Source organism: Pan troglodytes, chromosome 4 (assembly GCF_028858775.2).
Source record: "Pan troglodytes isolate AG18354 chromosome 4, NHGRI_mPanTro3-v2.0_pri, whole genome shotgun sequence".
In the NCBI taxonomy this organism is placed as follows: Eukaryota; Metazoa; Chordata; class Mammalia; order Primates; family Hominidae; genus Pan; species Pan troglodytes.
The window spans coordinates 7,383,469-7,409,252 of NC_072402.2; the positions used below are offsets into that span (position 1 = coordinate 7,383,469).

The 25,784-nt window shown below is 49.4% G+C and overlaps 1 protein-coding gene across 5 annotated transcripts in view; it reads left to right on the forward strand.

Moving 5' to 3' along the window:
• The first annotated feature begins 720 nt into the window (after positions 1-720).
• TENT4A (terminal nucleotidyltransferase 4A) overlaps positions 721-25,784 on the forward strand; it is a 43,353-nt gene continuing 18,289 nt past the window's right edge. For 2 of the 5 annotated variants that reach the window (XM_003310622.7, XM_024356548.3), the window contains exons 1-3: positions 721-1,524; positions 24,429-24,552; positions 25,587-25,633. In XM_003310622.7, coding sequence (XP_003310670.5) covers positions 809-1,524; positions 24,429-24,552; positions 25,587-25,633 — 887 coding nt within the window. In that variant the 5' untranslated portion in view covers positions 721-808. Of the gene's footprint in view, positions 1,525-15,933; positions 16,030-24,428; positions 24,553-25,586; positions 25,634-25,784 lie in introns of all 5 variants that reach the window. The other 3 variants (XM_063811078.1, XM_063811076.1, XM_063811075.1) reach the window with 3 other exon arrangements.

Below are 25,784 nucleotides of genomic sequence, written 5' to 3' on the forward strand. Positions count from 1 at the left end.
CTAGTCAGTAAGGGCTCAACGCCACCGCCTCTCCCTCCAGCCCCTCCCAGTCGCGTAGCTTCTGACGCCGTCCTCACCCCGCCCGCGGCCGACGGGGCCCCAACGCGCAGGCGCGGTAACCACGGCGGCGGTGTCTAGTGAGGATTTGAAATCGGTCGCGCGTGCGCACCGGCGACACGGCCCGGCGACCGAGGCCGCGCTTCCTCCTGCCGCCCCCGTCCCCGCCCCCTCCCCCGCCCCTCATTGGAGCGGACGCGGCGGCGGCCCCCTCCTTCCCCCGCGCTGTCGCCGCCGAGAGTGTCTTTTCACCGCCGCCGCCGCCGCCGCAGGAGCGCCGAGCCAGCGGCGCGAGCGTGACTGAGGGCTAGCCGCACGGGCGGCGGCGCCTCCCGCGGGTCCTTCAGCCGCTCGGCGCCTGGGCCCGCCCCCTCGGCCCCGCCGCCGGCCCCTCTCCGATGGCCTCTCCCCGCGGCCCGAGTGGAACGCCGCCGCCGCCGCGGCCCCCGCGCCCGCCGCGCGCCGCGTGAAGCGGGAGCCCGGAGACCGCAGCCGCCCGCTGGGACGCGCCAAGCGCCGGAGCCGCCTGCCGCGGCCTGCCCGGGCCCATCACCGCCGCCGCCGCCCCACGCCGGAGCCCGACGGGAGCGCGGCTCGAGCAGGAGGCCGGGGCTCGGCCAGCCCGCCGCCGCCTCCACCGGCCCAGGCCCGTCCGTCCGTCCGTGCGCGCGCGGCCGGGCCTCGGGGCGCGGCGGGGGCGGGGCCGCGTCGGGGCGGGCGGGCGCGCGGGCCCCGCGGGGGCGGCGCGTGGATGGATCCGCGCGTGGCCTGGATCCAGCCCGAGCAGAAGGGGCCGGCCAATGCCCTGTGGATGCAGATCTGGGAGACCTCGCAGGGCGTGGGCCGCGGCGGCTCGGGCTTCGCGTCCTATTTCTGCCTCAACTCGCCGGCGCTGGACACGGCGGCCGCGGCGGGGGCGGCCGGGCGGGGCGGTGGCGGCCTGGGCCCCGCGCTGCCCGCCGCGTCGCCCCCGCCGCCCGGCCCCGCCGCGCCCGCCGCGCTGCCCCCCGCGCTGCTGACGGCGCTGGGGCCCGCGGCCGAGGGCGCGCGGCGCTTGCACAAGTCGCCGTCGCTGTCGTCCTCGTCGTCGTCCTCCTCGTCCAACGCGGAGTCGGGCACCGAGAGCCCCGGCTGCTCGTCGTCGTCCTCCAGCAGCGCCTCGCTGGGCCGGCCGGGCGGCGGCCGCGGCGGCGCCTTCTTCAACTTCGCCGACGGCGCGCCCAGCGCCCCTGGCACAGCCAACGGGCACGCCGGGCCGCGCGGCCCCGCGCCCGCCGGCTCCCCGTCGCAGCACCAGTTCCACCCGGGTCGCCGGAAACGCGAGAACAAGGCCAGCACCTACGGCCTCAACTACCTGCTGTCCGGCAGCCGCGCGGCCGCTCTCAGCGGAGGGGGCGGCCCCGGGGCCCAGGCGCCGCGGCCCGGCACCCCGTGGAAGAGCCGCGCGTACAGCCCGGGCATCCAGGGGTGAGTGCGCCGGGAGGCCGCGGGGGGGGGGCGGGGGCGGGGACCATGGTCCTGGCCGGCGCCCGCGGTGCAGACACCCGTCCCAGGCGCCCGGGCTTTTGGAGGATGGATGTTGAAGGCGAAGGCCAAGGCCCGACTCTGCACTGAAAGTTTTTTTTTTTAAACATCAGACTCATTTATCGTGGAGTGACTTGCCCAGATCCTACAAGTAACAGTCCAAGAAAGGGGCTGCTGGGTAGGACCTGCAGGTATTTGTCTTTTTTACTCTTGAGATTGGAAGGGGAAATCGACTCTCTACCCCTCCACCCCGCCTCCGGGCAAGTGAGGAACCCCTTGTCAAAGTGGGGCGTAGAAAAGTGTGGAGTTTCACGTAAGTTAAGTTGCAGAATAATTTAGCATTGCCAGGAACTCGAATCACGTCGAAGGTAAATGTTAACCTTTTTAATTTCATTTTTTAAAAAAATTTAACTGTCAACTTAGAGGTGATTCATTTTTGGGGGGGTGTTGTGTCCTTTAATTTTGTGCTGCAATTACCATAAGCATCGCCTATGGTTTATAAACATTGGCTTAATTCAAAGAAAAAACCTGATTTGTCATATATGTCTATTCTTTGGAAGGTGCCATTTTTATTTTAAATATTTCTACATCCGCGTAGAGGGAATTAGAGGCTCTACTTAAATTTAGTGCACTTACAGACGGCAAGGAATGAAACGAAAGGTGGTGTGTGTGTCGGGGTTGGAATTGTCCCAGGTGAGGCTGTTCAGGTGTGATGCTGTTGACGCAGCCCCTTTGCCATTTGGGGCTTTTCTGAGCGTCTGGAAGCAATTTATGTGTAGGTTGTATGTCAGTATTTTAGGACTTAAATGATAATTTTTCCTTGCACAATTTTTCCCCCCAATTTAAAAAACAATTAAGGATTTGCCAGGGTATGAGGGTTGTTGCGTGCAGTAGAGTCCTACAAATAACCACAATTGCTAGGTGTTGGGAGTTCTTATAGTAAACTTTTGCTTGTAACTCTGTTTCTCATTTGATGTTGGGAAACACGAGTTGATACTTCTTTAAAGCGTGTGATACACTGTAATAGCTGCATGTTCTGTAACTTATTTCACCTGGTTTGGGCTACAAGCGATACCTTCTAAATTTCCCGAAGTGTAAACATGCAGTGCAGACGCTGGCGGGAGCGCAGACTCCTCTCCTCTCCCTCCAGTTCTTACCTGTAGAACTTTCTGAGAGCAGGTGGTTGGGAGCAGTTTCTTCTTGATGAATAGCAATATATAGCTAAGGGCTCGTTTGGGGAGGACCTTTAGGTTTCCAGCCTGTTATGTAACTGGAATGGACTCCGTTTCTCTTAGCACTAGAAAAAACAGGAAGACACGTGGTCTCTGCCAGTCTTGGGTTGTACCTCTGCTCTTAGAAAGTGGTAGCGCATCAGGTCCCATGCACTTCACTTGGGCTCCCCGAGCTGTTTCCTCCAGGTAACTCTAGTCAGGCTCAGTAGGTAGTGTTGCTTTTGTTAGTGAATGAGCCCACTAGGATCAGGTGCTGTGCTAGGATCTGGGGATCTGGGGCAGGGACGGCATGGGAGACACAGTCTTCATGATCTTGACCCACCCTGAAACCTGCCTGCAAGTGCCCCCTGCCTAGAGCACAAGAGTACCCTGCTCAGTTGTGCAGGTCCCCTCTCACGCTCTTCGTCACCCGCGTCCAGTCTCTCATCACATGCTGTTCGTTCGGCCCTTTTAATCTCTCCACACCTCATCCTCCCTCATGCAGGCTCTTGTTACTTCTGTGGAGATTGCTCAAGCAGCCGGAGGTGCCTTTGATGCACTCTGGTCCTGCTTGAGTCCTTTCCCATCACAGCTAATGGGGCAATCTTCTCTGCCAGCAGGTCTGGTCAGATTCCCCTTCACCCTGTGATGTCACCTCCCCCATCTCCAGTCCCCCACATTAAAGACTAAAGCCTAAAACTCAGCAACACCTCCAGGGCTCTGCTGCTCAGATGCCGCTGGGTCCTGGCTCCTGGCCCCACCCCTTGCCAACCTGTTAGAACCTAGCTGTAAGGCAGTATGGTGTAGGGCATGAGAGGGCTCTGAAGCCCACCAGGAGGTCTGGTTTGATACTGCAGTCATGCTCTTGGAACTTTCCTTTTCCCCTTTGCTGGAGACCTCTCCTTGCCTGTCTCTGGGTGGTGTGTACCATGCCTCCAGTATGGCCTTGGGTGCATCCGCTTCCTGCCGTCTCTGCCCAAAGGGGCCTGTGAGGACCACCTGCTCTGTGCCCAGAAGGGCACGGTGACCTCTGCTTGGGCTGCTATTCCAGCTACTCTTTCAGAAGCAAACCTAAGCTGTGGTAGAGTTGGGCCTGTGGCTAGAGGAGGTAAGGTCCCCCCGGTGATCATTTCCACATGGCCCGTTGGTCCTATATAAACTAACCTTTTTGTATCAAGAAATAGTTCTGTCTAGAACTTGCTTCTGGCCATCAGCTTACCCAGAGTGTTGAGAAAGGCCACCAAAAAGTCTTTCGGTTGTGGCTTACCTAAGGAAATAACTGAGTTTTAAAGGCTCACCTGGGCTGGCCAATAGTAAAGGGCCTTGTTGCTGAGAAGCTGCTTGGGGTTGTGATACAGTCCCAGGACATGCACTTCTGAAAATGCAGCGTGTATTCCTCATGGGAGGATGAGCCTGCTGTGGAGCATTGGCTGAACCCAGTTGGGTCTTTGCCTGGTAGCCCATGTGGCAACCCTCACTATTTGTCCTTTTCTGGGGAGGAGTTTTCTGCCCTTGGACACTTTGCCTGGTGGCTTGGCCTTGTGAGACTGCCAGTCTGCCTTCTGCTTCAAGTAGGATGAAGAAAAAGCAGGTGAAAGAGGACAGGGATTGGTGCAAGAACCTTCAGAGGAGAGGAGGTGAAATGCTTCTTTTGGCTCTGGTTCTTGAATCATTGTTTGGTTGAAATCTCAAGCCTTTGTTTTGGGAGTGGTGTGCTTAGTGTGAGCTGTGCTATCTACCTGGGCTTCTGACCTAGAGATGTTGGGCAGGTGTTTGGACAGGCCCTGGGCCCTTTGCATCCCAGCCTCTGGCTGCTGTCACTTGCAAGTGCTCTCATCCCCTGGCCCAGCAGGGCTTTGGGCTGTTGTTACTTTGTCATGGTCGTTCTAGCAGCTTTGGAAACCTCTTCAGGTTAAGAGTCTTGCATAAGTGAGAGTGGGAGCATGGCCCTCAGATATTTGGCCACATCCTTACTGGTGTGTTACAGAGACCCAGGAAGAATGTAGTTGAACGAGGACACATGCAGGTGTCCTGGGCCCTGAACAGCTTCTATTCAGAGTTTGGCCTTTCGAAGGCTGTGCCATCTCAGGTGTGCCTGCAGTGTGCAGCAGGTGTATGCAGCTTCCTCTTTGCAGGTTTCTTGGTATTTAATCTCATCTTTTAATATCTTCTATTAACTCAAAGGAAATTCTGTTCTTAGTTTGAAGTCTGAGAGAGACCGACAACTGTCGGCATAGGACATGGTCAGCCATGCCCCGCAAGGCGTCTGGTGAGAGTCGTTTCCAACTTGGTGCATGTTTTTCTCAATTCTTTCTTGCGAAGGAGTCACAGCTTGGAGACGCAACCAGGTTCCCCCCTCTCCTTCTAGCCTGACCTCACTGACATAAAGTAGAGCAGGTGTGACCTGTCCGGAACATCCTTGTGATGCTCAGCAGGGCCTGCTGCAGAGCACGGGAGGCATCGCTCTAGGGGCCTTTCCCTCCCGTACTTTCCTGTGAGTGTCCAGGATGCATGAGAGAGGTTGTTGTGAGACCTGCCTTAAAGGGTGGCGGTGGCACGTGTGGACCTTGCTTTCTGAGTTTCACTCTCTGAGTCCCAGAGGTATAAGCTTGTGAAGAGAAGCGTGTATGTATGATCACACTAAGCAGATACTTGCTCCTGCACTGTTGGAGGAGGAAGAGGAGTTAATTTCATCAATTAACTCTTCCAACACTCCTTCCATTTAGTAATAGCATCACTTGTTCCTGTCTTTTGTTCCATGGCCAAGCTCCACAAGGTGAAATTGAAAATCGAGTGCAAGACACTGGCTGTGCTGGAGTTGAGGAAAGTTTTGCTGGAGACCTGCTTGCACCATATGTCTGGTCACTGATAGATGAGGACTGGCCAGGTCAGGACAGCTGACGCTTGGAGAAGGGGCTGCCCAGGAGGGCATGACAGACTCTGGAAAAGGAGGGTCGGAGTATTAAACTGGCTGGGAATGAGAGGCCTCCAATCTTTTCACAGGGAAAAAAAAAAAAAAAAAAGGCTTAATGCTCGTGCTGTGGAAGTCAGAATGGAGCAAAGTGGGTTCTGTCTGTCTTGCTGCTGTGAGCGTGTGATGGAACAACAGTGTCATTTGCTTTTTCTCAGAAATATTTAATGCATGTTTGTGACATAATTTTTCAAAGTAATTTTAAGTAAATATTTTAAAGTAAAAAGTTCTAAGATTTGTATCTCAAGGTAAAGTCTCAAACGTTCTTTGGTCACTATTTAATATGAGATTTTGTCCTCATTTAAAATGGATTCATGTAAGCGTCCTGTGGAAGAAGAGTTAATAGTTATCCTTGGAAAATAAGAACTTTTTATGCCTCAGTTAGGTCATATGGTTTAGGATCTGATTTTGTAGTTGTGGAGTAAAGGTTAAGAAAAAAAAAACAGCAAACCTTGATATTCAAATTCAGAAACTTGATTTTTGAGGATGCAACCAGAATTTGGACTAAAGGTACAGAGGGGTGGCAGAGTCAGACCACCCAGACTTGCAGAAGATTGAAGAAGCCGCAGTGCTGCCATGAAGAGGCCCTTTCTAGGAGGTGTGGCTGGCTTGTCAGTGCTTCCTCTTCTCTGCAGTGAATTGGATGGCAAGCCTCGCCCTCTTCGAAAGCTGCCACTCTGAACCTGCCTTGAGAAGCACCTCAGGGAGGGCAGTCAGGTGGTCTCAGTCAGCGCTGACAGGTGTCCAAGTTACCTGACCTGTTGCGAACATGTGCCTGAGTGAGGTGGCCGGGATGCCTTTTCTCCCAACACTGGGGATGCACACTCGTCAGCATCCTATTTTTGAGATTTCTATGTTGTGGTAGTTCTCTGTTGCTGTGTAGCAAATTAGCATAAACTCAGAGGCTTAGAAGAACACTCACTTATGGTCTTGCGGATTTTGTGTGTCAGATCAGGGATGGCGGGGCTGGGTTCTCTGCTTAGGCTTTTGCAAGGCTGAAGTCAAGGTGTTGGCCAGCTGTGTTCTCAGCTGGCACTCGGGGTCCTCTTACCAGCACATTCCTGTTATTGTCAGAATTCAGTTCCTTGCAGGATGGAAGTCCTTGATTGCTTGCTAGCTGCCAGCAGGGGAATTGGGTAGGGCGCTGTCAGCTCCTTGAGGCCACCTGCATTCCATCTGCAAAGCAAGGTACTTTGAATTTCTCTGACGTTTTCCGCCAGCTGGAGGAAGCCCCCTGTTTCTATGGGCTTGTGTGATTGAGTCAGGCTCCTGCAGGTAACCTGCCTACCTGAAGGTCACGTAGTAGTACAACATGATCATGGTGTGATAACCTCATCAGAGCCGCAGGTTCCAAGGAGTAGGGTGTAGGACCTTGAGGGGAGGAGGTTCTTTTGTGGGTAGACTTCCCCTGGCATGGAATCGGTTGATGAGCAGGTTGTGGTTCTTCTTGTCCAACACTTTTCCCCTGACTGGACTCCAGCCCATCGCAATGACTCTTGCAGATTGCCAGTTCCGTCCTCTGGCTTGGTCGTTACTGCTGAACTCAGGCAGCCACCATAACCAGGAGAACCTTTCTGTGCTGTACTCAGATGGACATTCTTTAAAATATGTCATTTAAGAAAAGTTTGCAGGACTACTCGGGAGGCAGAGGCAGGAGAATCCTTTGAACCGGGGAGTTGGAGGTTGCAGTGAGCCGAGATCGCACCACAGCACTCTAGCCTGGCGACAGAGCGAGACTCTGTCCCAAAATAAATAAATAAATAAATAAAAGTTTGCAGGAAAGCCGTGTGAATATATGAAAATACAGTGATTGAGAAGTCCTGTTCACGAGGTGTCCTGCATTGGCTAGCTTAGGAAAGGGGTCTTTCCTATGCAGGTGGGGGTTGATGACTTACCCAAGAGTCACCTCTGGAACCCAGTTCTCTTAAGTTGATAGCAGTCTATCTTTGCTTTGCAGAAGATGTGGGGAACACTTGTCCTGCAAGCCCAGGTTCGTAGCAATGTTGGCTTCCCCAGAACCTTGGCTTCAGAGCACCGTGCTTCCTTTAGGAGGCACAAGAAAACTCCCACACGGTTCTTCCCTCTGTCCCTTCCTGAGCCCCCTCTGAGTGTTTGGCTCTTGTGGAGTTGCTGCTATTACTAAGTTGACCCCACTGCCCTCCTGAGTCTCCTCAGGGAAGGAGGGGCTGTATTGTAGCCCGCATTCTTAGTGCCAAGCACACGGTAGCCACTAAGTAAGTATCTCCCAAGAAAGAAGAGCAGGAGGAGGATCTGCCAACTCAGGAGAGCAGGTGGGGGATGGCAAGTCTTCGGAGTGTTCATAAACCAAATGCTAAGGGAAACTTTTGTTGTTTGTCTTAGAATTTTAAAAAATAAAGTCTGTTGCAGTTTATCTGCTTTCCTTCCTGGAGAGTGGCTAAACTAGTGTTCTGTTTTACAATGTAGAATGCAAAAGCAGAAAACATTCAAGAAAATTCTATACTGTATTTGAAAAACATCACCATTTAGTTTTAACTGCTCTTTGTTTCTTATAAAAATTAATACCTAACTATGAAAAGTTAGAAAGCCTGGACAAGTATGGAGATGAGTTGTCCACCATTGGGCCACTAGAGAGTGCCCTATGAGCCTGTCCCTGGTGTCCTGGACTCTGGTGGTGTGCACTGCATTTGCTGGCAGTGAGCCAGGGGGTGGGCCACATCTGGGCCTGGGCGGGGTGGATCTCTGCAGAAGTTTATCCATCTCTTGGCTGACAGGGTGGGCGAGATGGGAGCAGCTCTGAGGGTCCCTGTTGGCAGAGAATGTCTTTGATTATCAACAACATGCCTTTTTGTTGTGGGCTTGTGATCCTTTTCTTTCCTAAATCAGCTGCTGTGCATAACCAGTTAGGCTCTCCTGTGGCTTCAGATTGGAGTTAGTTTCCCAAGTGCTAGGATGTGGGTGTTAGGTGATTTCTGTCTTTCCGTTTGAAAGAGATTTCAGATCATTGTAACATTTCTGGAATCCTGTCGATCTGAAGGAATGGCTAGGATGTAGTAGTTTAAGGGAAATGAAAAGTCAAATGTATTTTGATGTTTCTGCTTCAGACCTGCTCGGTGGAGTCCATTTCTCAGCTTCGGGAGCCACGTGCTTGGCTCTTGAGAGCCTAGCTCCATCAGCCCGTGTCACACACTCACAGGTCTGGCGTTAGCTGGTTTCGCCATGGTTTCTAACTTGAGCCTCAGTTTCCCCCCCTGTGAAGCAGAGCCTGTGGCACCCACCTCAGAGAGCACATGAAAGACTTGGAAGCACTGTGTGAGTTGTCATGCGAGAGATTAAAAAGGCCACCGCTGCCCTTTTCTCCTCTCTAAGGAAATTGAAACCAAAAATTAAGTCCTTCTTGTTGCCAGCTGGACAGGAAAAGCCTTTTTCTTGGTTTTTGAAAATACAACTTTCACTTTCAGACCAAAGTGAAAACTGCTAAAGACTGAATATTCTGAGTCTTGGGAGTGGGGGGCTAGAGGGGTGTTGTGAATTGAAAGATACCTTTCTATTTTTAAAACATTTTAACAATGCCTTAATGATGAATAATGTCTGTTCTAGTTTTGCATTTGTTCGTTTTTTTTTTTTGTTTTTTTTTTTTTAAACTGTTCTGAAGGTACATCAGCACTGTTCTACAGCTTTAAATAAGAATCTCATCTCCCCAGAGGCAAGGGTACTCTTGATGTATTTGCTCAGGGCTGTATGTGCTGCTCCGTGTAACTCATTTAAAGTTGGTTGAGGTTTTTTTATTTCGTGCACGTAGTAGAAGGAGTGGATGAAGTGTTTTCTGAACTCTTTGCAGCTTCTCACATAGTGTTCTGTGTATAGTGAAGGAAAACAAAATTAAGGGCCAGGGAACATTAAGTAGGCAACTAGAACAGCACTGTCCAGTAGAACTTCCTGTGGAGATGGAATAATTCTATTTTTGCACTAATACAGTAGCTACTGGCCATATGTGACTTTTGAGCACTTGAAATGTGACAAATGCAACTGAGGAGCTGAATTTTAATTTTATTTACTTTTAATTAAAATTTAAATGGCCATGTATTTAGACAGCTCTGAACTGCAGTAACTTTAGGCTCTATTTGAAACAGTGTTTGATTCAGTAACTGTTGCTGAAATAAATTGAAACTCATACAACAGTAAAAGCTGTGTTACTCAGCAAGTTACCACTGTGAAAGCTCTAGAAATTGTTTGAGTTTCCAATGCAAATCCTTTTCAAAAAGCTGCTGTTTTAATAGCGCATGAAGCATAAAATAGGTTCATAGCAGAGCGCAGCACAGAGCAACATGGAACAACTGTTATGACCTGGAGTGTCTCCAGTCCAGCATGCAGGTGATAGGTCTCAGCGTTTTTGCACGCAGGTTAATGATGGTGCAGACGGTCACTTCCTTCTCTCAACAGTCTTCCTGGTCACGAGCACCATTGTGGCTCATGTGTGTGGGGCTCTTTTGGCTTAGCTCTCTGCACGAGTTTGCTCCTTGAGTTGCCAGAGCTGACCCTTGAAATGAGTGATATTACTCCTGTTTTGTAGACAGAAAACTGAAGCCTTGACAGTCTGACGTGACCTGGCAAAAGGTGCTGCAGTTGGAAATGTGAATTCACGGCTGACATCTGGGCACTTTACTCCTAACAGTGTTCAGGGAACAAGATGTCGCTAACATGCGGGGGATGGAACCTAGCAGCTCATTCTACAAACATGGTTCAAATATGTTGGTGCAGGGCCTTTTGCTTTGTTTTCCTAAAGAGATTAGATTCAGATGTGGTGGGGTGCTTTGACAGCCACCGCAGGACAAAGTTGACAGCTGTGGGGTTGGGGAGTGTTGAGGATTTCATAGGGAAGCCAGTCCTGCGCAGTAGTACGCTCAGGTTCGTGCTTTCTTGAGGTGTTCCAGAACTGGCCTGGAGGGAGGCTGCAGTGCGGAAGCGGGATTTCTGTCACCTGGAGTATTCTTAGAAGTTGCATTCTGTGAAGAGTGGAGCATCTGATGAGCTGTTTACTCGCTGTTTCATCTGACGGCAGTTCAAAGACAAGGCAGGACTGGCAGCGCAGCTGCCTCAGTCAGCACTGCTGCACTGGGGGCTTGACCTGCAGTCTGGCAATCCTGGACTATAACTCATTTTGAAGAGAGAAAAATTAAGCATTAAGTGATTCAAGCGTCTTGCCCAAGGCGCTACTAGAAAATAAAGGCACTGGTGCCCAGATGCAGGTCTGCATGGTATGCAAGCCTGGGCTTCTTCCCACCTCCCCCACAGAGAGGGCACTGGTATGTTGGAGTGAAGAGCCACGCAAGACCTCTGTGAATGGGCAGAGATGGGCCTGTGATGCAACACAGTAAAGTGTATTTTGGTTATAGGCATCATCTCTAAACTTATGTAAAACATTATTAAAAAATGGAAGGACAACGATGAAATGATGGCCAAAAATATAGAAAAGGATACCTTGCATGTCCTGTGAAATGCAAAGAAATTCTAAAGTGTCATTATGAGTTACCTCATGGAAGAAAGCAAAAGGTGAATCTATCTAGAGTTTGTGGTTCTGACTCACAAGAGACTGATGTTCATGCTGAAGGACGAGTGTGACAGGTGGAAGGATAGAGCACCGAGACCACACTCTAAAGGGTAGGAATCTATGGGAACTATTCAGGGAGATGAAAGCATGGAATGAACTGAAGCTTGCAGACTCGTTGAGTAAAAAGGGCGTTTTAGGATTGGTGTTAGAATAAAATAACAAGGCCTATGGTTGGGGAAGATGACTTGCTGTTCACAGAGCCTCCCTTAATAGGTGGGGACCTCAGCTTTTCCTCTGCTGCCATCAGGTGAGTGGTGTACAGTCCTAGCCACAGTAGTAATCACCACTGGCCTGACTGAGCCCTCACCCTTTATACAGTGTCTCCTGCCACCCTCCTCGGAGAGGCTGTTCTCGGCACAGCTGGCCTGGGGTCACACAGCTGGTAGGTGTAAAGCAGGCATTGGAGTCCAGGTAGTCTCATTCCGTAGCCTGTCTCTTTAGCCACTGGAAATGTAGAGCAAAGCGAGAATTGTCCAAAGAGGTAAGCTAATAAAGAGGAAAACAGGCTGGGTGCAATGGCTCATGCCTGTAATCCCAGCACTTTGGGAGGCCAAGGAGGGCGGATCACAAGTTCAGGAGATCGAGACCATCCTGGCTAACACAGTGAAACCCCGTCTCTACTAAAAATACAAAAAATTATCCGGGCGTGATGGCACGCACCCTGTAGTCCCAGCTACTTGGGAGGCTGAGGCAGGAGAATCTCTTGAACCCAGGAGGCGGAGGTTGCAGTGAGCCGAGATCACACTACTGCACTCCAGCCTGCGTGACAGAGCGAGACTCCGTCTCAAAAAAAGAAAAAAAAAAAGAAAACAATTATGCTGAGTTCCAGAGAAGTGATGTCTGTCTTCTCAGGAGAGATGCCGATGCTGTCTGAGGGCCTGCCCAGTCTCCACATGATTCAGAGACTCCAGAGATGGACAGCTAGTGCCCTGATTTTCCCAAGAGGATTCTGAGGGTGACTTCTGTCAACCAAACAGGAGGACCTGGTGCTGTCATCACCAGTTGTAGAGAGGCTGCTTTGTGAGGCTGGGGACCACCTGCTGTGTGTGCCATCTTACACTGCCATTTGCTGATTGCTTCAAAGCTAGAGGTTGTTTCTAAGAGTGCTTCGTGCTAACTAACTAAAACATAATGACATTGTTTTTGTAAAACTGATCCGTGGTTTGTTTTTTAAATCAGAAAGCTCTAAAGTCACTCAATCCCACCACCCAGAAGCACAAGCAGGTGGCTGCCACTGTAGGACCTCTCTCTCTAGGCTCGTGTAGATGGACACATGGATTGGTCAGTAGAAATACTTTTATTAGAAGTCTTATCTTTACATAAATTTGCCAAATTATTAATTTTGCTTGCAAGGGAAAGGTGTCCAACTTCAGTTGGAAATACTAGTTTCTAAGAGATACTGCTGAGACTAAGAGCATAAAACATGATGAAAACCTTAAGTGGCTAAGTGCAGCAACGTCAGAGTAAAAGCTTTGATGAAGTCTTGGTTTGCTTGGGCTGTGTAGGTTGGAGGCTCAGCCTTTGTTTCTCCCTCCTCTGCTGCCCAGTGGTGGTGTTTCTGTGTCCATGAATTTTCAACCTCTGTAGTTTGTTTGTAGTTATGACCACTGTTGCACCGAGCCCTTACCGAGGGCCAGGCCCTGTGCTAAGCACTTGCCAGTGTGGATTTATTAAGTCCTCATGACAGCACCATGTAGGGGGAGCTGCGTCCCTGTGTTGTACTTGGGACGCGATCTGACCTCAGGCACTTCAGGCTCCTGAAGGGTCTGCAGTCTCGTCTCTGCCTGGGAAACCACGATTTGCAGCATATTCCACAGACCTCATGCTCATCACCAGGAGGCTTCCCGGGACTGCTGCCTGAGATTTCTAAGTTCCTAATGTGGTTCATGCTTCTGGTGAGTTTCTTTGAGGCGACACCCCCTGCGTTGCCTCTGGTCAGCTCAGTCCTGTGGTCCTGCAGGGCATCCTACAGTGTCCTCTGTCTGTGACTTGTGCCGCGCCACCTTGACCTGGCATCCACTGTCCTCTACCGCGTTTGCAGATAGGAGCCACTGTTGGTGCCTTTTTGTCGTGTGTGTTGAATGGTCAGGGTCCCAAATAGCTGATTGGGAGCACACTCCTTGAATCTGCCATGTGCCTGGGTCTCAGGTGACTGGGCCCCTCCTTGCTTCAGAACCCACGTGTGTTGCCTGTCCTCTCTGGCTTGGAGGGTTGTGTGGAATCAGAGGTGAGACCCAGTCCCCAGGGATGGGCGGTTGCCTTTGATTGCCCAGCTGTCCTCAGCGCCCTCCCTCCTGCGCCCAACTGCTGTCTCAGTTGCTTGCTTGAGGATCCGGATATAGACTGAGGTCGGCCTTAGCGTGGCGGGGGGGTTTCTCTTGAGTCTTGGGTACTTTGTTACCGGTCCCATCTTCCTGTGGGTGGGAGTGTCTGTCTTGCTTGGCCCAGCCTCCCAGAGACCTTAGCTCTCTTAGTACATGGGCTCTGCCTACCTTGGTCCCCAGCTCACCACCCTAGTGCAGTTGCTTCTTCGCTCTTGTTCCACTCCTTGTCGCCGTCCACCCTGTGCTTTCTTGATGTGTCCTTACTCGGTGTTTCTGTGGAGCAGGGCATCCTGGGCTTCCTTTCTGATCCCTGGCTCCTGTGCTCTTCCGTGCTGGGCTCCCTCTTCCCTTCCCTTTTCCACTGTGTTGCCCTCACACAGCTGGCATGCCATGGATGTCGCTCACCCAAGCCCTTCCTAATGTTGCTCACCAAAACCCCTCCCACCTTGCCCCTGGGACCTTCTCCCCTTCCAGGCTGCATGCAGGCCGAGGGCCTGGCGTCTCAGCAGGGGGCAGTGGGGCCTTTGCTGGCACCTGGGCTCTGCATCCTGACCTTCTGAGGGCTTGGTCCTTTAGGTCCATCTTGAATCTCCTCCAGGCTTCGGACTCTGCTCTGTAGCTGGCCCATGGGGACGGTTACACTCAGGCCTGGTCTTAGACTCTGCTGCTTGGGCTGTGCTGGTGCCTTTGGTGCCCTCTTAGTCCATCCCACCTGGGGGCCCCGTCCTGCTGTCCATTGTGCCAGAGTGCTGTCCCCTTGTCTTTCCGTAACTGGCTGCTCGTTACCTTTCCCATCTCAGCCTCAGTACCAGCCACTTGGTATCAGGGAGGCTCTCCCTGACCAACCTAAAGTTCACAGCCATGGTTACCAGTTTAAATTTCTGCATAGCAACTTTTTGGTTTATTTTGGCTACTTATCTTCCCCATCATGCCCCCTGTCCCTCCCATATAAACTCAGTGAGAGGAGGGACCACATCTCATCATCCTGCCCACAGCTCTACTGTCTGGATCAGCCAGGGTGCGCTGCGCAGGGGCTCACGGTAAATAACTGCAGACCACGAATCCCATCTGCTTGCTGTGCTTTAATATTGGCTGACATCTTTGGATCCAGTGAGTTCTTTTCTCTGTCTCCCTCTCTCTCGCTCACTCATACTTACTTTGTGTAATTGGTGATTTCCAGCCTTTTGTATAGTCTTTTCTCGAATAGTTGTTTTCTGTCATCTTGGCGGGGGCCTCAAGGGGTTGACTGTACGGAGGGCAGGGGCTGCAGAGCTGCAGCTGCTGCCTGGGGTCTCACGGCGCCTGTGAGGTGTAGGCAGGTGCTTTGCCTCTGAGCCGTCTGTAGAATGGGGTGACGGTGGTTTCATCAGACTCAGTGAAGCGTGTCATACAGTGAGTGTCTGGTCACAGCAGGCAGATGGTGAATGTCAGCTAATGAGTATTCATCACCAATGAATAGGAACAGTTTTTTCTACTAAGGCTATGTAATGTAGCCTCAGAATCCCACTCAGCACAGCCCCCTGGCAGCGGTGCCTCTGAGAGCTGGCATGATGGAGAGAGCCTGGTTGGCCTTACTGGTGTGGTTGGGGCACTTGGGAGAACACCTTCCTCACAAAGCTCATCTGGAGGGTTTTCGGACTTGTAGGATAGCTTTTTCAGGGGCCTTGCCTTTGGCAGGGCAGGGACGTGTACTGCTGCAGTCTAGGGTATGGGATAACTTTCTAAACCAGACCCAGAACTTCATGGCCGAAGGGGCCTTTTAGCCATGCGGGGCTAGGAGCTGACACAGGGTCAGCAGCATGAGGGCCTGTGGTGCTGGGCGGCAGAGCCCGGAGGGAGCCCCTGCTGGTGTGACTTTAGTGTAAAGGCTGGGGGATACCAGATTCTTACAGAAGACTTAAGACGGGCACAGTGATGTCTACTCTTTGACCCTTGCAGTATGAATTAGTAAAACTGAAATTATTACATTTCCTTTATTAGGATTATAAAAGCAATGATGACTTATTGAAGAAAATTTGGAAAATTCAGAAACTACCTATAATTTTTCCATTGTTAACATTTGAGCATATTTCTTGTCACTTTTAATGGTGCTTTAAATATGTAGCAAATGTATCATTTCGTATTTAAAAAAACGCTAGGTGAGCATTTCCTCCTGTCCTTAAAAAGCTCTTTTAAACAACTTTAAAATATTGTATAGATAGATGTACACAATTTTCTGAATAACTGGAGTTATATTTACATCTTTTCACTCTTTAGGAGAGGACTGGCCTGTTTCTGTGTTGGGTTCCTTCCTGAGTGTGGCTTCCAGCTCAGTGGCTCAGACTCCAAGATGAAGACTTCAGTCCTGGTTGTGTATGGTCTTGGGCCAGTTACCATATGTCTAATGAATACTTAGTTTTGTCATCTATAAAATGAAAATAGTAATATTTGCCTCAAAGACTATTATTTGGGAGGATCTAGTGCGAATGTTAGTAATGTGGATATTGTGTAGTGTCCCAGGATATTAATGTTTTTAGCCTCTTGGCTTTTATTCTGTATTGTTGCCCCAAAAGATGATGCTCACTTATCTTTCATCCAGTGTAAGGATATCTGGAAAGACAACAGAAAGTGTAGCTGTTTTCATTTCAAAAGTGATCAGCTGCTTGAGCTAGCAAGCAAGGCTTGGACTAGCTTCCAGGCGCAGTCACGCAGTTTCACAGCAGGCAGGGTTCCCTCGGAGCACCCAGAGCTGCCCTGCAGTAGTCAGCAGTTGTGCTGTGGCTGCACTGCCAGGCTGGGTGGCAGGTGGATCGGAGCCAGCAGATGTGGCTCAGGAAGTGCCTTCTTGGCCTCTCCTTAATCTCTTTCAGAGTCTGTGGGCCCTTGATTGCACTGTGGGTTGTTTAAGACTCCAGTATTAGGAGACTGAACCCCTTGGTGGTTTTTTTTGTGTGTGTGCTGAGCTGGGTTGAGGACATGTTAAGCAGGTGGGGTGCCTCCCCTGGGTTTGCTCCGGGTGGTACCTGTGGTGTGGGGTGGTTCTGAGTAGTTCTGGCCCCACTGCTGGAGTATCTGCCCACTCAGTTTGTGAGATGGCAGGGCTTCATCCTGGTCTGGTGCCTCATTTTCTTCTTTAGCAGTGGGCTTAGAACCAATGCAGATTCCCAAGTTAAGTATTTTTTCTGTAGCTTAATTATTACAGGCTTCTGGTACCTAAGCCCTTTCTTACTTTCCATTCTGAGGGGAAGAGAAGATTATGTTGTTTCTCCGCGCCCCCCCCCCCCAGAGTGGCCCCAGGACCTTTGCATGGCATTTGCAGCATTTGCAGTGTGCTTGGGTTTGCTTTACCAGGGTGAAAGTGTTGCACCCCCCAGCACCCACAAAGGCACCTCTGCTCACCCTCCGGTGAGGTTCTGACTGGCCCTGGGGCATCACCTGCTCCAGGATCCTATGTGGCTCATCCCAGGAGAGATGTGGGAGGGAAGGGGAAAAAAGGCTTACGTTTGCTGAGTGGAATTCATGTAGATCTGAGTTCCACATTGATTCCTAAGCTGCAGAGCCCTTATGCCTTGAGTGTTTTGTGAATGTTAGTCGGTCTTAACCTTTTTAACCGAGTTAGCATTGGCTGTCTCAGGAGGCTCACAGCTCCTGCTCCTCCTCCAGGGGAGTGCGCCCTCCTCCTCTGTCGGTAGCTGTCAGGTGCCCCTTTCCTATGCAGCAGACTCTCCTGGGTCCTTGGCTGGCCTTCCCCTTACACGTGAGCCTGCAGCTTCGTTCACAGCCCCTGTGTAGAAAGATAGGCACATCGATAGGTCCCTCCCTGCCCAGAGTGGGCGGAACTGAGGCAGGCACTAAAAGCAGCTGACTGGCAGCCCTAGAAACATCAAGGGTTTCATTTATAGTTTCAGTCCTTTTCCTTCTTTCGAGCCTTAATTTAAAAAAAAAAAAAAAAAGCCTTGAAGTCCTGCTTCTGGGTTTTCTAATTTGTGCAGGTATTAGTTGCCTTGTAACATAATCAAAAATAAATAAAAATGATTTATAATTAGCTTATTAACTGTATCAGTAAATGGATGCTTTAAAGAGGATCATTGATCCCTCAAAATAGAAGCAATGCAGTCATTCCCTCATTATGCTTTACTTGTGATTTGCTTACAACCCACTCTTCCTAGTTAAAGTTAAATATTAATCCAGACCCTATCAGTGCGACGTAGTAGTGTCTGAATCAGTTGTTGTTTTGGTGTAATCGTATCAAAGCATGTTATAAAATCTACAAAATTGCAGGGTTAACTCCAAATATTTTCACTAAGGTATTGTTTTTTTTGGGCAAAAATGTATAGTGAACATTGTGGAGCTGAAGTGAGGGAACTTTGATTTCTGAGAAACCACTAGTTTTAAGGGTTTTGAAGGAAGAGTTGGAGGAGGAGAGGAAGAGAATAAATTCACAGTTAATGAGTTTCCAGTATTTTCTGTCGCATTTTACGTTGTAATGGAAAAGACTGGGAACTGAACTCACATGCAGTTTGTAAAATCACTTTTTCCCTAGCATTCAGGATTGATGAGATTAACGGGGTGTTAAAGGTAAACTGAGGCACATAATTAACATGGACAGAACTGTAGACCTGAGTGTTGAGAGTTGGGAAATTTCAGTGAGTTGGGAAGACTGGAAGCACCTGTTCTTCAGAGTGCAGCTCCTCATATTCAGTGGGTTTAAGGTGCTGAAACTTTTTTTTTTTTTGAGATGGGGTCTTGCACTGTTGCCCAGACTAGAGTGCAGTGGTGTAATTACCACTCACTGTAGCTTCGAATCCTGGGCTGTCAGCCTATCCTCCCACATTAGCCTCCTGACTAGCTGGACTGCAGGCCTGGGCCAAAACTCCTGGCTTGAAACTTCTTGTAACCAGATTGGAGGAGGAGGGCATGTTCATTTTCGTGACGTTTCCTTTCCCTTAAACATCCAGTGAAATCTGACCTTTGACCATCACTTTGCTTAAAAGAAGCTACTGGATTTAAAGTCTAGGAGAATGTCCTAGACAAGCCCATAGTATGTTCCTGTATGTTCCCCACCCAGAGACCTGCGTTATGAAGTGTTTGGTGTGCTTCTTCCAGCCCCACTGTTCTTTCTAAAGTGTTTTATTTTACATACGCTGTCCTGGCTTCAGGGCTATGACCTTTGCCTTTTTTGCCCTTTAGTTCCTTTGCCCTTTACCTACTGCAGTGCAGCTGCCTGTCCTTGGGTTGACTACAAAGAAGTCACCTTTGAACAACTTAGAAATTGTGCCTTTTGGGGAAGGCAGGGCAGAGCCTTGGGGCTGAGATGGGGGAGGAGCCAGCTCTGCCCTGGGAGGGATACGAAGCGCCCGCCTGGGTGAGGCGGTGCACGGGTGGGGTTGCTTCACCTCTTTGGCCCCAGCTTCAAAACCAGCCAGTCCTCCCTGGCTTTGGCTTTAATTCAAATTTGTACAAACTTGAAAACCAGTTAATCCCATTAGCTCAGCTTCTAAAGCTGAAAATCGTCCCCTAAATGGGTCACCTGTTGTCATCAATAGCTTTATTAGCTATGGAATAATATAGTTTTGTTCTCTAACTGTAGGATCCTTCTTTTGCTCTTAAAATAGCTCAGTAAGTTGGGTCTCATAAATACATACAGCAAGCATATACCAGATACTAAAATACAAAAACATTGCTGATCTTGCTTTTCAGTACTAAAAGCAGAAAATCGGGAATTTACTAAATTGAGAAGTCAGTCATTACCTTTCGATGGGTTTGGACTCTTGCCAAGGTAGTGATTGTAAACGAGAGTGATCTTTTGTTGTTTTTCAATGAACTTTAATTCTCTAATTTTTAGTAAAGCACACTAGGAAATAATGCTTCAGAATTCTGTTTTCGAGTAGTTTCCTGACTAAAATAAAAATTCACTAAAAAAAACCTCTGCTGTCACCATTTCCTTTTTTCTTAAGATAACTAGGAAATGAATCATTAAGAGTTTGCTCCGTGGCAATGGATCGGGAAGCTGCCCCTGCTCTGTGTGGGGCTGGAGCCTTGCTAATGTCCCAGGATTTCACTTCGCGGAGACAAGCATCAGAGGCTTGCTTCATTTATAGAATGAAACTTCTTTTCTACACCACAGCCAACTCAAAATGGTGACAGAATCTAAGACGAGGCTAGAAGTCACCATGGAGCAGTTGGAAGTTCTACTTCCGGTTCTGGGGGCAGTGTTCCTGGCGTTGTGTCCTTTGGCCCCACCTCAGTTTGTCCGTTTAGCTCCTTAGCTGAGAATGAGATGTGTATCATATAGGAGTTTCCTGGGCCACTCACAGCCCCAAGCTGGAGAGTGCCAGCCTAATGTGTCAGGAGTAGGGGGTGAGGCCAGAGGGCTGTGTGCCAACTCCTCCCTAAGAAGCCTCCTGGGAAAGCCCTCCCAGGCACTTCCCAGGTCTCACTGGCCGCCTGAGGCTGCAGGGGAGGATGGTCAGGCCGCCTCTTGGCTGGCACTGCTTCCCGGCGTGCCGCCAGCCTTTCTCATGGGGAGGGGAATGATGGCATGCCTGGGGGGCAGCAGGGCCCCAGGGCTGCCTAGGGCTGTCACTGTGTCCTGCTGGTTCTGAGATGCCACCTTTGTGATCCACTGTAGAGGGATTTATTCTATTATGATCGATGCATAGAAATTTCTTTGATTTGGAGACAACACTAGTGAGCAGAACTGAAATTGAGCTTTAAAAGATATTGATGACTGGTCTATGGATAGGAGACTTTAGTGTGGTTTTTATGCAGACGTCCTGCCAGCTGTAAATTCCCTGGAGGTTTGGTATGTGAGACCATAAGACTAAACTTATTTCCATTTTGTTGAGGAGAAATGATTAAAACTTTTCATTGATGTACTTCTGTGGCAGACTTTTGGAGAATTGAACCAGTGGGCATATTCAGTATTTGAAGTCATAGATGAGTAAAGGAGGTATGTTGTAGTTGGCGCTGGCGGCGTGGCCTGTGGTCGGCAGGGCTTATCTGTGAAGGTATGTGCACAGCTTCCTAAGGCAGTGAAAAGTCCTGGCAGTGTTAGTATTGAATGAGATGATCCAAAAAATGTAAAAATGTTTACATTTTTAAAGGGATAGTTGGCGATTTAAATGGTTTCTGCTAACAAATCAAATTATTCATTGCAGAGGTAAAATATTTTCAGAATGTTAATTTTAGATGTCATAGAGAGTGTACATCAGCAATGACAAGGTCAGCAAAATATCTTAGCAAAACTTGATTGATTGATTCCATGCACAGGCAAGCGCTGTTCTGGGCACCGGAGATGGAGCAGTGCGCCGTTGCGTCCATCCACAGATGGCCTCCAGAGTCATGCGGTTGCAGGGAGGCCGAGGGGCCAGGGAGGCCGCTGGGTGGGCACGGCTGGGTGGTGCCCTCACGTGGGTTTTGTTGGGCTACTCTTACTGCGCACTTTTTCTCAGTTTGGTCAGTGTTCCGCCTTGCTGCCCGGCCCCCAACCCTCGCCCTCTGAGGGCCTCACAAAGAGCCAAGCAGAAGGCAGGTTGGGGGCTTTTCAGGCCAGCCCAGAGGATGTAATGATGATGGTTGGCACTGTCCCACGGCCGCCACCAGTCTCACACTCTGCCTCGTGGGCAGTCCTGGAGTCGTGCGGCACCTTGCTGGTCCCTGCTCTCCTTGAAGAAGGGCCAGTGGGGCACTTCGCCAGAGCCTTCTTGTCTGACTCCCTCATCCAAGAGGCATGGATGGCCGGGCCCCCGGCAGTTTCCATTCTGTTCTGAGAAGGCAAAACAAAATTATTCCTGGCTCTTATTATCTAATATTTGTTCCAGCAGTTGCTCACTTTTAGGTGCATTTTATTACAGATTTCAGACAGGTGTGGTTATTAGTGCAGCTTATTGTTTGGACACAATGCCAAGGTCAGGAGGACAGTGTTCCCCTGAGCACCACTTCTGCTAGGAGCATGGGCAGGCCATGCCTCGCCATTAATCTCTCCTGATTTAGGGGAGGAATACCAGGCCACCCCCTCTTCTCCCTGTGCAAGGGAACAGACGTTTGACAAAAACGGATGCTGTGTTACACTGATTTTGTGTGTCTAAGGCAGACTGCAGCAGGTGTTATATCCATGCTCTTCCTTTCCTGGAGTGTTGAGCATCTCTTGATAGTAGGGGATGCCCCTGAGGGTAGCAAATGTGGCTGCACAGGTCCTGAAAGCTATTTGATGTTGCTGTTACTTCAGGTAGAACTTAAAGTTGACAGTACACTCTACTCTGCAGGTGGAAATGTGGAGTGCCATTTTGACAAATTGGAATGCCCTGTTTACAGTATGCTTTAATGAGTTAAATCTGGGGGATGTGGATAGAATTTTAGCATCCTAGCTTTGGCATTCTTCCATGACTTTGGGCCAATTATTTAATAATTCCAAGCCTGCATCTTTGTTAGAATCTCTCTAAATTTCTCTACTCCTGTTATTATCTTCAGAACAGGCCTGTGAGGTACAGTAGGCCACGTGGTGTAGTGGTTTAGGTGGGCAGACTTCCCAGTGCTGTTCTCATGGATAGCCTAGGACTGTCCCTAGCTCTCTGCAGTGACAGTGATAGTGACTGGTGAAGGTGAAGGGATCCACCCAGACGTTCTTCCTGATGGAGAGAGGCTGGCTTGTGGCTCTTCCCTGGGGTGGATGTTAACCTGCTAACGTGGCATATCTAGTCCTGCTTACATTACTAAGTGGTAGGAAATTTTAGGTAACACCTCAGACTTTAAAGTGGCCTACTGAGCTGGTAGAAAAGTATGTAGTTGGTGCTCAGTAATTGTTGAAAAGATAGAAGCTCTACTTCAAAGCTCTTGTAGTTTGATCAGTTTGGAAAAAATATTTTAATGTTGGGCTCTGTTAACAGCTGGACTGGTGGCTGTCTGAATTGGGACCATGCTTGGGGTGAGGTTTTTTTCTTACTTTTTTTTTTTTTTTTGGTGAGACGGAGTCTTGCTCTGTTGCCCAGGCTGGAGTACAGTGGTGCAATCTCGGCCCACTGCAGCCTCTGCCTCCTGGGTTCAAGCGATTCTCCTGCCTCAGTTTTCTCAGTAGCTGGGACTACAAGCATGTGCCACCACGCCTGGCTAATTTTTTTCTATTTTTAGCAGAGACGGGGTTTCATCGTTTTAGTCAGGATGGTCTTGATCTCCTGAACTTGTGATCCATCCACCTCAGCCTCCCAAAGTGCTGGGATTACAGGCGTGAGCCACCGCATCTGGCCACATATTTTTTTAAATTAAATGTGATACATAAAATTAGGCTCCAGGCATGGCCTGATTTGCAGGTGCTTCATGAGCAAGCGTGCCCAGCATTTATTTGCTGCTACTGGAGTCTCGTGTGTGCTTGTAGCCTAGCCTTAAGCCCTCTGTGGACGGCTTGGAATGCTTACTCCAAATGACTGTTTTGGCGGGGTGGGAAGTGGCAATACTTTAGGTGAGAGACAGTTGAAATTAACCTTACACAAGAGCCAAACTGTAGGCTGATGCGGGGCCACTCACCTTTTGGACTCACCCCTGGCAGATCCTCTAAGAGGTGCTACTTGCTTCCACTTTGCCAGCTGTTCGTTGGCCCTGTTTTGTCTTCTGCTGTTTGCCTTATTAATGAAACTTAGAATGGAAACAGGCAAGTTTGATTTGTTATAATTCCTAGGAGTCATAGAATGGAAGCAGGTGAGTTTGATTTGTTATAATTCCTAGGATTGGATAATTTGCCTTCCCCTCTCCCCATCTTTAATTAATCCCTTAAAGGAAAAGAGGACGACAGCACTTTTCCTGCAGTCATCTGTGTAGGCCTCAGCCTTAACTCATGACATAGGCTGGTGCCACTGGCCACAGGGCTGACTGACCTCAGCTCTTGGAGCGCATGGGGTGACAGGAGATCAGCACCTTTGAGGTGGCAGCATGAGGCGTCTTCCAGGCCTTGCTCGTGGTGCTTGAAAACACTGCTTTAGAGCTTCGTTAAGAGAGAGAGGCCATGCTGGTGCGAGATGATATCTCATAAAGTATAATTTAAAAAAATAAAAAAAAAAAAAAAAAAAAAAAAGGCCCTACTTACTCCTGTCCCACAGGCATTTGGGTGTTGACCTCCTTGTTGGCCTCTTAAGGAGAGAATACTTGAGTATTGAATTCGATCAGCTTTTCTGCCTCCAGGGACCCTGTTTCTCTCTGCTGAGACTGTGGCGGATGAAACCAGGATTTAGTGGATGGTCACCAGGTAGCTTGGGCAGACCTGGGCCGCCGGGCCCCTGAGGACTCATACATCTTTTTCCTGTTCACATGTTCCTTCCCCACACCTTGGCCCATTCTCAGTCCCTCCCATGCTCCTTAGCGTGAGGCACTCAGGGAGGTGCCGACGGGGCCTTGGGGCCTGTGCTGGAGCTGGTTCCCAGCCTCAGAAGTGTGCCTGACTGTGCCACATTCACTGGAAAGCTGCTTTCACACTTCCTGGATGGAATTCTCTCATTTTTTCAATATAAAGTCACTGAGATGATTTTTTTGGATAAGTCTTTAAAGGCCAGTTATACATTTATTGATACTTGGTATTGACAAAGTTCACTTGTGTAGTGTTGCTAAGTCATACTGTGTAAGTTTGTTGAGCACAGAGTTTTCATTTTATACTTTCAGAGGATAAATGAAACTGAATTTCGTGGCCAGAAATATGTTTGAGTGTCATCCTGATGTAAGAACAGAACAGAAAGTGTGGTGACGTTTCATTGTAACTCTAGTATGTTTTCTTTTTTGTCCATTAGACTACATGAGGAAATAATTGACTTTTATAACTTCATGTCCCCTTGTCCTGAAGAAGCAGCTATGAGAAGAGAGGTGGTGAAACGGATCGAAACTGTGGTGAAAGACCTTTGGCCGACGGCTGATGTGAGTATGTTCTTTGGAGTTCTGTGTCGCACGTCACGTGCGAGTAAATTTAAATACCCTGTGATGATGATGTGTCGGCTAGATCCACACAGACCTTTTCTCGTTGGCCCGAGGCAGCAGTTCTCCAAGTGTGCTTTGAGAAGGCCTCCGTCGCCTGGAATGCATGGCCCCCGGCGCACCTGCACCTGCTGTCTTAGACACCTGCGCATCTTTGTGATGCTGGCGCACACTCAAGTGCGAAGACCATCGGCTGAGGGATTTGTTGGGTGTTTTTTTTTTGGAAGGGGGAGAATGGTGTGATTGTTTCTCTTAAGTTCACCTTACAATTTAGAAATTTCACCCTGTCACCCACCCCTGCTTCCCCACCACCACACATGGTAGCATATAATGTGCTCATTTTTGTAAAACTTGGACGTGTTCCCTCATCACACACCGCTCTTGCAGTGAAGGAACAAGTGTTTTTTGACATGTGGAGTGGGGCCTTCTGGAATGCTTGGTGCAGGTGGCGTGAAGCCTGCCCCTGGCCGGCTCTATTCAGCAGCCTTCCCTACTGCTCGCTGGGCTCAGTGGACCAGCAGGGCTGGCCGTGCCCCAGCTGTGAGGGGCATGTGTGCTCTTGGTGGGCAAGGGTGACCCAGTTTTCTGCGCCTCTTTTAAAATGATACAGATTTTTGGCTTTAAACTTCAGAGTCCTAGGACAAAGCCCTGCCCCAGTGCCTTAGCTGTGGGTTTAAGAAGAGGTTGAAGGGTTTGAAGCTAGCTCTGAAAAGTCCTCAGCTTTGAAGGGTTATAAGGTGAGGACAAAACTTGTTTCACCTCTTAATTTTGAGTTTTTAAACATTCCTTTTTTGGGCATGTCTTTAACTTAAAGGGAATTTTCTGGTTGATTGTTATATGGTCCCCTCCATCAGTTTCCAAGGTAGTTTTATTTTTTACCCAAGGGTATAGCGAGGGCTTTCTTTTAGTAAGAAATAATGGTAGTGTGACTGCTTGGTTTGTGGTATACATTTTAAGGCAACCACTCTTTCTTTCAGGTACAGATATTTGGCAGCTTTAGTACAGGTCTTTATCTTCCAACTAGGTGAGTACCAGACTGCACGGCATGGGCTAGTGGGGGGCTGGCATGGTGTCTATGCAATATTAAGGGCTACAAATAGATTCTTTGTAATTGAGTCTAAGGCGAGAAATGCCAGCTCTAAAGGAAAAGACTGTGGTTACAGAGGGAAATTGGC